The sequence below is a fragment of the Calliopsis andreniformis genome, chromosome 2, assembly GCF_051401765.1.
Source record: "Calliopsis andreniformis isolate RMS-2024a chromosome 2, iyCalAndr_principal, whole genome shotgun sequence".
NCBI classification, from domain to species: Eukaryota; Metazoa; Arthropoda; class Insecta; order Hymenoptera; family Andrenidae; genus Calliopsis; species Calliopsis andreniformis.
Genome location: NC_135063.1, coordinates 12630821 through 12644669, shown reverse-complemented (window position 1 = coordinate 12644669; position 13849 = coordinate 12630821). Strand labels below are relative to the sequence as shown.

Below are 13849 nucleotides of genomic sequence, written 5' to 3'. Positions count from 1 at the left end.
GTTGTTGCACCGAGCGTTGCAGCTCCTATCTCTAAAATGCATTTCCTGTTAACCTTGCGCGATTTCCTACGATTTACTCTTAATTATCGCTACGCTGCAAACTGATATCGAGTATTACAGACGTATCAATTAAATCCCCATTTTTTTATAAGCTAGATAAATTTCATAGTAAAGATCATTCGTTGTTAGATATGTTTCACAGTTTCACGATTATCGACATTTGCAACATTGTGTTTCTTATGATGTAGAAGACGTAAAGGTGATAGAGAGGGATTGAACTAGTCACGAATCAATCGATGACAAGTATATCGTATCATATTCGTTTGAAAAAGAATTATTAAGAAATTAATCAGAAGATTTAGTCTAAACCTAGATCGAGTGATATGTAGAAATCATGATTTATCGATTTATCGATTCTTCCTAAATGATTGATTTTTATCAAAACCTAATATGCAATTCTATTTTCATATTATGTGCAGTTTTAACTGTATTTAATATGTGTGAATAATCTCAATTATACTTGGATGAATGACTATCCTTAGAGCTAACAAAGTGGACTATAAAAAAAAGTGAAATCTGTTTCAATTTTCTGGTCAAGGAATTGCGATATTACTTTGTGAAATTGGTTCATTTTGCAGAGGTGTGATTTTACGATGCTTGAATAACTTCAATGGACAATTGTGTGCTTTGCAATCAGAATTCTCATTGTTTCATATAGTACGTTTCAAAACATGTATTCCATTTCAAAATTAAAAAAAAAAAAAGGAATTAATAGAAAATCTGGAACAAAATTTAAAAATAAATTTCGAGAAGATCTCGAAAAAATTTAAAATCGATTTTCCTGGATGCAAAGACTTTTACAGGAAAATTTTGTTACACATTTCAGACAGGCTTACTTAATTCGCATCGTATCTTTTGCGATGCTCTATACTTGACATTTCCTTTCTGAAATAAATTGTCAATAAATATCAATAACCTCCTCGATGGAAGAAGTTCTTATTCCCATAAAATTCAGTTAACTCGGTGAAAGTGCAAGTTTCGCGCTTCGCCAACTACATAATTTATGTTCAAATTGTTCTGAACCTTGTAGCCACGAATTTTATTGGCTAAGTGAATTATTACAGAGAAACGAAAGCAGAAAACGCTCATCAAAAATTGTATTTACAGTTTCACACTTTGAAACTGTAAAATTATTTTGTTCTCTAAAAAGTTATATTTGCAAAAATGCACATTAAAAAGGAATTCTCAATTTGCCTCGTGAGTCGATCTCATCTTTGCAATTCCTTTTCCACACGTTAATGAATTTCTTCACCAAATCAAGTAGGTATATACTGAATCAACAGAAAACTGCGCATCGTTCGATAATGTTTATCGGAATATTCGGAATGCATAACTTTTATGATAATTGAGTAACAGTCTTTGTACGTGACGTAAGCCTTGTCTTTTATCGTAGAATGATCAGGGTACAACAATGTACATGGAAGTAAGTAAATAACTTTTCTACTGTTCACAAATTCTTCCCTGACACAGATAAAAGAGAACTTAAATATTTACCTTCTGATTGTCTTCCACGTTAGTTTCATTATCCGGATGATCTGAAAACACACGAAGACGAAATCAGGTTGATAACATTTCTCTCAATTACAGCGCTCACTCTATTATCCTAACTTTTTTATCTTTCACGATACAATCGTCTACGAGTAATTATTGCTGATCTGAGTTCACATTTTTGATAATTAGGTGTAGTACTCTTTTCAATCTGTGGTTGTGAAATAATATGTCACGAATTTTTTTAATCCTTCGTTTGCAACCTGGATCGTTCTCCAGCGTTGTTGAAAAGAATTAAGGTAATATATAGCAGTAAAAACTATTGGATAACATTTTATAAATTTGAACGAGAATTTAAGAATTTCTTTGACTTCTTTAACATACAAAAACATAAAGAAAAACTGCATTCTGTAAATGAACTTAATTTATGAGAATATATAATTTTATACGCTTTATAATCCAGTATTATCGTCAATCAAAGTGACACAGATTTTTAAAAAAATGTATTCTCAAATCAGTAAATTCTCATGCAATCAGTATGCATACTTTGCATCACTACTAACGTAGTAGGCGATCAGACGTCTCAAGATAACAACGAATAAATTAGCATCGTGAAGGCCACGTTCGTTCAGCGATGCTGGTTAATACATGTTAATGAAGAAAAAAGACAAATCTCTCTAATCCACGGGAGTCGGTCGATCCTCGTGCTAATCACGATTCCAACAGAAGGTTAAAGCACTCTGTGTTGTGTTCGTACGAGGAATGCTAATAGAAAGTAATTCTGTTATATCAACCATTAATATTTAAAAGATGGTATTATTATACATGGCTGTTTGTTACTTCAGAAAATTGGGTCACAGCTCGATTGCCAGCTAAATAAGGAGACTGTCGATTGGACTCTCACCACCCCATCAAATATGATTTGGGCACAAGCCAATTCCGGGCTTTATCGCTTTTTAACTTTGAACGTGAATGAGGTGCAATGTTAGGTCAATGTCCAATAATTTTTGTTTGTTGAACGATTTTTTTTAAGTATGATTTGTGGACTGCGGATGTTTATGCAAATTCCAGGTTTTATAAATGCAATTAGGAGAAGGGAATTTAATTAGAGATTAAGGAGTGTTCCACCTTCTGATGTGAGGATTAAAAAATTTTAATATTTTAATAGAACTTGAGTAGATATTAATAAATAGTTGCAGTGAAATAATAGCGCCTCATTCTGAGAATAGTCTCACAGGATTAGATATTTGATCAACGATAAAATACTGGGGTTTTTTATCGAGATTATCACGTACAATTTGTGACGTCTGTAATCAACTTTTGACTTTAATTAGATAACGCGGTTAAAGTCCCTCTTTTTGAGTAAAGAGACCAAGAATTTCCTGTCTATTATTTTTTTAAGTACTAATGATAAAGTACTGACCTATAAACTACAATAAACTCCAAATTATTTTTAATATTAAGTAGCATGAATAAAATTCGAAGAATAAAAACTAATCTCCATCTAAACTTATAATATACATTTTTTTTACAACACTCATGAATAAAAAATTGAAAACACTCATCATTTTAATTAATTATGCTCCATTTCTGTGCATTCAAAGCGAATAATTGTGTTGTTAATTATGAAAATAGTCTAATAATTAATCATAAATTTAAAAAAATTGAATTCATCACTCATTTAGTATTGCTTCGATTTAAGTTACAAAATAAATGATAAATTCAACTTCTTCAGATTTGTTACTCAGACCTCTTTCATAATTATCAGCATAGTTATCACTTTAGAGTCAAATTTAGTCTTCACTTTCCATAAATATTGTGATTTTTCAACTATCCCTTTCTAAGCGTTTGACTTCTGAAGCCCTTCGAAACAGATATCAAAACGTGAAAGAAATATAAAAGAACCGAATCGAATACCTTGGATTTCTTGGGCAGAAGTCTTTCCCTCGTTCATTGTTCTCTTAAAGCGAACCTGTTCCTCTAACGTTAAGATGGATACTGATCCGTTTTTTCAGTAGTTATCTTCTTATGACTATCTCACGTCTTATCAATCGAAACATAAAGTCGAACAAGTAATTCCGGAGATACATATCGCCCACTCGATAGGGTTCAATTTATTTTTGATACGAAGAGTAAGCAGTCCCGACGTAATTCGTCAAAAGACGAAGCAAAGACTGGGCGAAGACCAATTCTGAATCGGTGCAAGGGATAAAGTAATTGCAGGAGTATTGGGATCGTCAATGAAAATGACACAACACGGGCGGCAACTTTTCTACTCGATAATCCATCGTGTTTTATGTAATCAAAATATCAGAGACAGATATAATAGCGTTACTGTTTTACAAGACGGCGATAAGAGAATTATACACAATTACGATGCAATTTACTGGTCCTAACATTTGTGGTTGCAAAGCAAAAGTGAGTCACGAGTCATATGCTTTTGTTTTCGAGAGTTTGGGGCTTTAAGTTTTCAACTTTAATTGTGTCTTCATCAACTTTGACCCTTATTTATAAGTGACATCATTTTTTAACCTTTTGCATCTGAGAAATTTTGGTAAAAAAGTGATCAAAAATAATTCTTTCGACTGGATCTCTATTAAGGCCTTAAAACTCGAACTTTTTGAAAATCTGACACAGGTCGTTGTAGCTTAGCCACAGATATAATTGATGGAAATATGGAGAAAATTGAAGAAAAAAATTGCTACTTTATTAGGCAAGTATGTTGAAAAAGAAAACATTTTTTCTTAAGTTTGTTAAATATTAATCTGCCTCCACTTCCGGTGAGATATTCTGAGAAAATTAATGAATTTTATCAGACATATTGATGAAAATGAATTTTATCAGCGATAAACGTGTAAAATCGCAAGATAAATTTGTTTTGGAAAACAAAGGAAATATTTAAAGCACCTGGTGGGTTATTTACCGTAATCATCGTTCATACAAAGCCGGAAGTGCGCAACCGAAATATAATTCAGGTCTTTCATCTTTTCGAATCAATGTGCAAATATTAGCTACTGTCAAGGAATAACAATTTTGATTGTATTCGATAAACAGTAGTGTATGATTCAACGATATGACAGTTCAGTAATGTTATAATATGACGAGGTGATAATACGACGAATTTGAAACTTTCATGAATTATTTAACAAACTAATGTAAATTTCGCGGCAAGATGTATACCCGTTGGAGACTGCTTCTGTTATATTTTTATCTTTTCTGCTACTGATAGAACAAGTCTTTAACATAGTACTAAATAAATAATAAGTATAAACTGTCAAGATTTTAATCTGTTCGCGGCCAGACAACCATTTTCGGAGCACTGTGCGCAACGAGTGTTTGGCTTTGAGACTGGACGTGAGGTTTGGCCGAGCAAACACTACAATGATTTACAGGAACGGGATAATCGCGTGCATGTCGTGAACTCATTGAATCTCGGACGAAGGAGAGTACACTGGAGTACAGCCAGGTACACCGTAAAGTGCTCGATACATTTGCGAGAAGTGACTATCAGCGAGTCGCGTGCTACTCGCGGAAAGTAACGGTATACCTCTCGAGCTTTCACGTCGAACGCCATCGAATTTGTGATTCTGGATCCTCAGTGTCTCACAAGGAGAGGCTCGTCACTTTGCGCGAGAGGACGAGTGTATTGTCGCGAGAACGCATTATGGGGTTCGATGTGAACCGATTTCAGGGCGAAGTCGACGAGGAGCTTGTCTGCCCGATATGCTCTGGAGTCTTGGAGGATCCAGTCCAGGTATTATTTCTGTTTCGCTCGTTGCCCATCAAACGCTCTCAATGAACCAGTTTCTTGCGTTTACGCGAAACTAACCTCACTTCTCTCGCCTCCGCGCTCCAACGTCTCGTTTTCGTCAATTAACGCTCGATGGGATTCTAAGCTCATCGTGACCGATCGTTTCTACTTCCCACCCCACATATCGCGGTCTAATTATCGAATAACATTTATTGGGAGTTTTGATCAGTTTCGTAATGTCAGTTGCTCCAATTTTTGTGGCTTACAGTCTGTCAAAATGTTAGTAACTCGGCCTCTGAGGTTGAGCTTTGCAAGTTTGAAGACTTTATACATGAAAGTATTATAAATGTTTTATAAAATGTTTGGTTTGGCTTAAAAACTGGTAGGTGAGCAATATGTTACAGGCACCTGTATGCGAGCACGCCTTTTGTCGGACATGTATCAATGAATGGATAAACAGACAGTCGACCTGCCCCTTGGATCGTACTCCTATTACTTCTACACAGCTTAGGGCTGTGCCGAGAATTCTGAGAAATCTCCTGGCACGACTATGCATTAGTTGTGATAATATCATGTATGGATGTCAAGTAATAGTTAAACTTGACAGTTTGGTGTCACACTCTGAGCAATGCGAATATAATCCGAAGAGGCCTATGGTTTGCGAACAAGGATGTAGTCTCATTATCCCCAAAAATGAACTGAAGGATCATAATTGCGTGAGAGAGCTCAGAAATATTATAAATTCGCAACAACAGAAGCTTACAGACATGAAACGAGAATTAGGTGAACAGCAACTTCAAATAAACGAGCACAAAAGAGAGATTCATCTACTGAAAGATTTCATGCGAGCATTGAGAGTTTCGAATCCTACCATGAGAGCTATCGCTGATCAGATGGAAAGAGACGAAGTAGTAAGATGGTCTGCTACCCTTCCCAGAGCAAGAGTGACTAGATGGGGAGGAATGATATCCACACCTGACGAATTGTTGCAGGTATGATATATTATAAGTAGATTATGGATAATTCTTTGATTCTGATAAATAATGTATTGTTATGTTGTAGACAATGATAAAAAGAACTCTGTCAGAGTATAATTGTCCACCCCATGTAATTGATGAATTAATGGAAAATTGCCATGAAAGGAAATGGCCACCAGGCTTAAATTCCCTTGAAACTAGACAAAATTCTAGACGACAATACGATAATTATGTATGCAAACGAGTCCCTGGCAAACAAGCAGTGTTAGTTCTCTATTGTGACAATACACATATGCCAGAGGATATGATGGTCGAGCCTGGTTTAGTAATGATTTTTGCACATGGTATTGAGTAATGTTCACAATGCTATGCAAGTGCCAAGATGTTTTCGTGTCCAGCTGTTTTGTTGTTTGTTACATTCACCATGATTAATCCTCAAGGTGTATGAAATGTCTTAGTACTTATGTGCAGATATTGGAATATTCGCATAATATATCTTGCAGTTACAATGCAGGATATCTTCTTAAAAGTATTGAGAGGAACAAACGACATATGCCTTTGTGATAAACAATTGTACAGACGCAATTGCCACATACAAAAATCTAATCGAATGTCTGGATTGTTACACTGTGATATACTATCTCATTGAGAAAGTTCCTGAAATTGTGTGATAAATAGTGAACAATTTGTTTTAATTGTCCTCTGAATAATTGTGCTATGTACATTAATTATGTATAAATTCGAATCGTCGATGATACGTGACAAGACAGCTATTTGTCAACTATTTCAGGAAATTTTTTACATTCATAGAAGTCTGTAAGCGTTTTACTATATAATACATTAGACAAGTAAGAAAAAAAAATAGAAATTATTGATATGGTAATTGCTACTACTAAGAATCTGAATGTGTTCTAAAAGATAAATATCGAATGTCGAAAAGCAGAAACTTTTTTCCTTTCTCAATGTTATTTATATGATTTTAACAAAAGATTTCAAAGTGCATATAATGAAATAAATACTATACAACGATCGTTTTAATAAATCTATACATTTTGAGTAAATAATGGCCATAAATATTGTCTACACTTTATGAGATTCATTCTTTTCTTTCTCGAGCAACGCTTTCGCAATACTCGTTTGTGTTGTGTAATTGAAAGGAAATAACCACCGATTAACATGTTTGATTTAAAAAATTAAAAAACCATTTGCTCTTTCAGATATTCCTAAGGAAATGCATAAGAAACATATTCTAACTTTTTTGTTATTGCACAAATACAAAATAAGTTAGCCTTTTAAAATTATTATTTTGTGTAAAGCGTTTTATCGTATACTTTTTCTATTCCTCTACATCAATATTTTGTATATGTTCAAAGTATTTAACATTTCGATCGTGAGTTATTACTGCTTTGTGCTTCACATTTACGCGTAATTGTTTATTTATTTGTTTTTATATGGAAATTTTTTCAGTTATTGAAAAAAATTAGTTTGTAATCTTAATACATTGAGTACTAAGTAGTTAATATATTTTTAACAAATTTATTAAGAGTATAGCCATTGACTTAGACCAAGATAAAAACTTTTTTATTCCATATAAATTTTCGTTATTAATTTGGAGTTTCATTTGTGTAGATAATTTCATTAATCATCTTCCACTTTGTTGTAAATATATTGCATTGTGTATGTAACACGTCATTGATCTCATCTGTACGAAGAAGCGATGAACTCGACGCAATAAAATAATATCGTGAATTGTAAATACAAAAGTATATTTTAATACTATACGTATACACATACTTAGCACTCAATGAATTAAGCTTTTGGAAACATATTCCTTTCTAAAAGCTAAGTATGTCTATTTAAAAATCGTCGACAATTATATACGCAGATTGATAGTTATTATAACGACAACAAATCTGATTTTATGTATTATAAGTCGATTAATGATTGATTTTATTTTTTTGCACTTGGTAATGCATTACATAATTTTCTAATTGTGTGTCACCAAGAGTTATGCAATAAAATTAAACGACAAATTAAAGGGAGCTCTTATTTGCGCGATCCACTTTCTAGTTTTTATTCTTTGGTGTATTTAAATCTCTAAGTTTTATTCAAATCAAAATTCATAGCTTGATTAACAAATTTTGAAGTGCGTAAATTCGTAGATTAGATTGTAGCCTAGTCAGATATCATCAATAATTTTTGTACGACTCTTATTAGTAGTTCACTCATTTGGGTAGCTACTTCATTATTATCGCAGGAAGTTTGCAAGTCCAGTTCTGATTCGAGTAACAGTGGATTAGAAATACTATTGATCATTCTGCAGATTATCATCAGAAAATAAAATCATCGTGGTCTATAGTACAGATCAGAGAACAATAGAAGAGGTTGGTATCAATTAATCTTCGATATTATGAACTCTATATACAGTTACAAGCTCAATAATGAAAATGTACAGTTAAGTGACCCTAGACGACTTCCTTAGCAGGCTAATTCTATCGCTTAAGAAATTGGCTCAAGAAATCTCTCACTATCTACTACTACCATAAAAAAAACGGAGTTCACTAGTTATTCTTAGGACGTAAATAAAATTAAAATCAGCGAAGAAAGCTTGACCAATTACTAACGAGAGACGACTAATGACGCGATTTGTACAGTTTAAATTTCATTTGACCCTTTCAAAAGTGACCAGTTTCAGACGCTGCACGCGCTAAATGCAACCGATGCAGTTCTTCCGTTCGTCTCATATCCTCGTTCAAGGCTTTTATCCTTAATTGCACTTCTTGGATCGCCATCTCGGCGATTTTCACTTTCAAACGTTTCTCCTCGGTCTGCAAAGGAAATGTAAAGTTCTCAGAGTGTTCGAGTTCACCTAGCTAATTAAAAGTTTTATCTACGAACTTCCAGTTGCTGTAAAAGTAATTTATGCTTCAACTGATTGCGATAATCGGTCAAGAAAACATAGCTTCTTGGTCCAAAAGGATCGCCTCGAGTTTCTGAGCCTCTGGTTCTAACGACAGCGTCGTTCTCTTGCTTCTCTGTAAAAGTGAAGGCTCTACGCCTTTTAGAAAAATCTCTGTCTTGTTTCTCGCATACTAAATCGTTCACGCTGCATTCGAACGAATCGCAGTCCTCGATATCTGCAAACATTGTTTAAGCCATCTTTGGAGACATTTAGAGATACTACAATAGAGTCTGGATTAATCGACTTAAAACCTATTGTGGTCTTATCATAAGTTGCTTAGAGATTTGAGTGACTTTATATTTTAAATAATTTCAGGGTATAATGAGAATATGACAAGGAGCTTATAATGAGACAATAGATACTGTAGATATCTGAATAACAGAGAATATAAATAATCAAAGTCCTACCAATCGATGCTCTATTATACTTCTAATTTAGTTTCGCTAATTAAGAAACCACGAATTTAATTAACTTCTCCTTACTTGCATCAAAATTCCCACTAAAATTCTCTTGATTATTATGTTCCTCCGAGTCACAGAAATCGGATGCATCGTCTCGACTACGCTTTTCCCCTTCGACTAGAATAATAAAAAAAATCGTGCACTCTCAAATTGGAAAATTCTTTCAGCAAAAGATTTCCTTTACCTGATTTTTCCGCAGACAATGTTACGCTACTCGAGGATGCTTCAGATGTCTTACTAACAGCACCTCTGCGAGTCTGCTCACTGTCTTCAGGATAGACGATCGATACAGTGACACTGTTATTAGAAATTTTCGCGTTGGATACCACGATACGATTCCTGGTTTTACGATCTACTGCGCTGGTCGACGCTAGCCGATCCTCATTGGTGAAGATTTCTTTTTTCTCATCGAGACTGTCTTCAGGATTTTCACATTCTGAGGGATTCCTTTCTCGCCCGTCGTAATCGATCGACGTTGACTCGTCCTCGATTTTCTCCGTCTTGATTTGCGATAAATCTTAAAAACAATTCTGATACAATAACTCTGATCAACTAAGTTAATTATGGAAAGTAGAACTGATTCTCCAGTTAATTCACGCAGAAATTGAAACAGAGGTCGATTGAAAAATTCAGAAATGTACCCATGAAACCTTCCGACGCATCCAATTTTCGAGACGATCCTTCGTTATCTTCGTAGGCTTCCGATCGACGATCTGATTCCATTGGAGAGGCTCGCGAGGGATCGTGCAGCGACTGAAAAACGCCAGGGACGTCAGAGTACTTGCTGGTCGATCGATTATTAACAAAGATCTGGTATCTGTTCCATTCAGGATTCTCGTTCATTTCCAAGTCTATTCGTTTCTTGTTTTCCTACGATCGAAAGTTCTGTGAGAGATTTCTCTTCTTTAGAATAGAGAAACTTGACCACGATGGAGGAAATCTTTAAAGAATTGAATCAGTGCACAATACTAATAAAAAAAATAATAATTCCACTGAGAAGAAACGAGAGTGACAGATTTCTTTTCTTCAGAACACAGAAACTTGATTACGATGAAGGAAATCTCAACAAAAGAATTAAGTTGATGCATAATAAAAATAATTCCATGGCGAAAAAATGGGATAAGTGATACGTCACGAACTTCAACATCAACTTAATGGAATAAAACTTGAAAACAGAGAAGCGTGGATACCTTGCCCAGTGCTCTGGCCTTCTTGCAGTGGTACTTGTAATTCTGCCAGTATTTCTTAAGCTGAGCGGAGGTCTTCCTGGTAAAGCCCGCCTTTTTGAATTCATCCTCGATGGTGGTCCAGATTTTCTTTCTTGCGAGCGTAGAGGCGCTGTTATCCAACAGAGGTGCATACTGCTTCATTATGCCCAATAAATGAAGTCGTTCCTCCTTATCGAACTGATTTTTCTTCCTGTCAGCCTCTGACAAATTGCGCGGCATTCTGGTTGAGTTCGATCCAGGAAAGCTTGAAGTGGCAACGTAGTCGTAATATATGGATGGTCTGATGCGTTCTGGATCGCGTTTGTAGAGGAATATCGGTCGAAAGCGTGGCTTAAGATCGTAAGATCGTTTAGAGTCGCAGACTATCTTGGCAGAAGTGCAATCACTTTTGTTTCAACAAAACAGATCGATGCGATTCGCTCTTCTTTTCGTCGCGGTCAATCCTTAGTAGTTTTGACTGTCTTTATTCCCCCTTCGTTGCGCTGCTAGAAACAACAGACGCTTGAGTAGTGAGCGATCTTCGTGACACGCGTTTTACGACGATCTTTGGTAGTATCGAGCAACAGTGTAGTTACTTTCTTGTGAAATGGCTGCATTTATTATGCAAGTGCTGGTCAGGTAGAGAATTGCCTCGTAGTAGTATTCAATTCTTCAGGTATTCCATTTTTTAAATATTTGAATCTTCAAGTATTCAGTTCTTCAAGTATTCAATTCTTCAAATATGCAATTCTTCAAATATTCAATTTTTCAAATATTCAATTTTTCAAATATTCAATTCTTCAAGTATTCAAGTCTTCAAGTATTCCATTTCTCAAGTATTCTATTTCTCAAGTATTCCATTTCTCAAGTATTCAATTCTTCAAGTATTCAATTCTTCAAGTATTCTACTTCTCAAGTATTCAATTCTTCAAGTATTTAATTTTGAAAATCATTACGCTTCCAAATCCACAAATCTTCAAATCTTTAAAAACCATTTCTAAACCTGAATATCTTCAAACCCTTAAATCTGCAAATTTTCACTATTTCAAAAAAAAAATATGAGTACAATACCACTCCACAAAATGCCTACAAAGTAAACAAAGCAAGTTGAACATCTTACAGTTACATTTGTAGCCTCAATAACCTGTCAACTTTCCATCATTTAAACTTCGCCGTGTCTCGCCTCTGCATATCGTTTCTTATGCAACATCTACAAGCATCAGCGATGGAAGTCTTAGCGTAATCCACGCGTACAGTTCCCCTCGAGCTGGATCCACGGAAAACCCGATCCACATTGTATGCTCTAGAGAAATGTTGACTCTCGTTTCGAAACGGAGCTAGCACCGAGAGAGGATTCACTCTATTCCTTCATCTCACAGAATTAACGCTTCTGTTTCTCTACTTCAGATCCTCGATCTAAACTTTTCGTCTGTGCACTGGAGACGCCGAATTTCTCGATTGCGAAGGCTGCAAGCGAATTTCTGAAAAAGAGCGTCGCCCAGAAGCGATCAGGTCACGGTCACGCATTTTGCATTGCTAAATAGGAGGCGTTCGTTTGGTAACCAGGTAGTCGAGGCGAAATATATTCGGTCGAAAGATCTCTGGGCTGGGACAAGGCCCCGCCAGGTGGATTTTAATCCATCTTCCAAGAAAACGGAAGAGGGGCGATTCTTCACCACCTGTCGACCGCGTGATTATGCAACCGTGGTAAATAGGATAGACGATGGGGAGAAAATCAGTAATTAATCAGCGAATTTTGTTGCTCAGTCGGGCACGTCGCATAGAGTTTACGACCTTAGACGAACACGCAGAGCGTTGTCACTTTCTCGCGGCGGTTTTCAACGCGAGGGAATAAGTATGACAGTGACCATTCCTCATAAATATTACCACAGATATGGTAAGATGCATAACGTACACGTGTGCGAAGAACAATCAGAGTTTCGAACGACTAAAGTGAAATTAATTTAAGAATACTATTAGTGAGTACTAGAGTACTGATTTTAGAGATTCTTTGCGTTTTTAGTCGCTGGAAAAATTAAATGCGTAGAATGAATTAAAAGAATATCATCCAAAGTTACAGATAGAAGAAAAACAAATTTTATGAGAAGACATTAAATTAGAAAATAATTATTTAAGATAATAAATACTTGATTAATTCAAGTCTATGTTCCCCTATATTTTTACAGCATTTATAGTAAGAAAAATCGCAAAATGACTTCCAACTCCAGCATATATTACGTAATAATTAATTAAGAATGATAAATCGACAGGCTTTTTTTATTCTACATTATTAAATGACCTCAATATCAGCAAGTACAAAGCAGAATAAATTCTAAAGTGATGACAGAATCACTCCAGTTCCTGGTCAACCAGTTCCACCAATTCCCAGAATCATCGATACGATATTACATAAGAGTGACGATTATCATCTTGTTCGCTAAACTTATACAAATGTGACATTTTCAGTCCTTGACCGCCTATCGTGCGTTTCCTGTTTTGATGTACAAAAAATTGTGAAATTTTGAATTATGCACTGGGTGATTATAGAAAAACGACTTGCTTGGGCACATTTTAAATAAAAAACAATCACTTGATATATTCAATTATTTCAAATAATATTTTTGTCAATAAAATGAATCACTTGTTCAATCATTAAAGGCTAAAAAATGTTTTTCTGTCTTTTTATTGGCTATAATAAATCTTGGGTCCTATCAGCCTTATTGGCAATAAAAAATAATTGTAATAAACGCTGGAGAAATAACTAAGAAGTTAAGCTTCCGGCATGAAATAGATATTGCAACTCGTGGATATTATTATAGAAAAAGTTTACAAGTGTTTATAATTACGCGGTCATAACTCGAACGAGATATATCGGTCTCGAACTAAACCGCCATTGCTCAAAATGCTCTACAACTGAGTAACCATCACTTATATCTCGTTCC

At 35.1% G+C, this 13849-nt stretch overlaps 2 protein-coding genes across 3 annotated transcripts; one reads left to right on the top strand and one right to left on the bottom strand.

The window, feature by feature from the left end:
* The first annotated feature begins 4923 nt into the window (after positions 1 to 4923).
* On the top strand, positions 4924 to 8305 carry Elgi (E3 ubiquitin-protein ligase NRDP1 elgi). 2 transcript variants are annotated; one of them, XM_076387671.1, is made up of 3 exons: positions 4924 to 5302; positions 5704 to 6291; positions 6362 to 8305. In XM_076387671.1, exons 1-3 carry the CDS (start codon positions 5213 to 5215, stop codon positions 6629 to 6631), a joined length of 948 nt encoding a protein of 315 aa, XP_076243786.1. In that variant the 5' UTR covers positions 4924 to 5212; the 3' UTR covers positions 6632 to 8305. The 2 variants fall into 2 exon arrangements, with proteins under 2 accessions (XP_076243786.1, XP_076243778.1); XM_076387663.1 differs by having other exon boundaries at positions 5686 to 6291.
* A 646-nt stretch (positions 8306 to 8951) lies between these two features.
* LOC143188371 (uncharacterized) lies at positions 8952 to 11147 on the bottom strand. The gene is made up of 6 exons (XM_076392580.1): positions 10890 to 11147; positions 10341 to 10569; positions 9884 to 10216; positions 9721 to 9816; positions 9175 to 9413; positions 8952 to 9104 (listed from the first exon to the last, which is right to left on the bottom strand). Exons 1-6 carry the CDS (start codon positions 11145 to 11147, stop codon positions 8952 to 8954), a joined length of 1308 nt encoding a protein of 435 aa, XP_076248695.1.
* Between the last annotated feature and the right edge of the window lie 2702 nt (positions 11148 to 13849).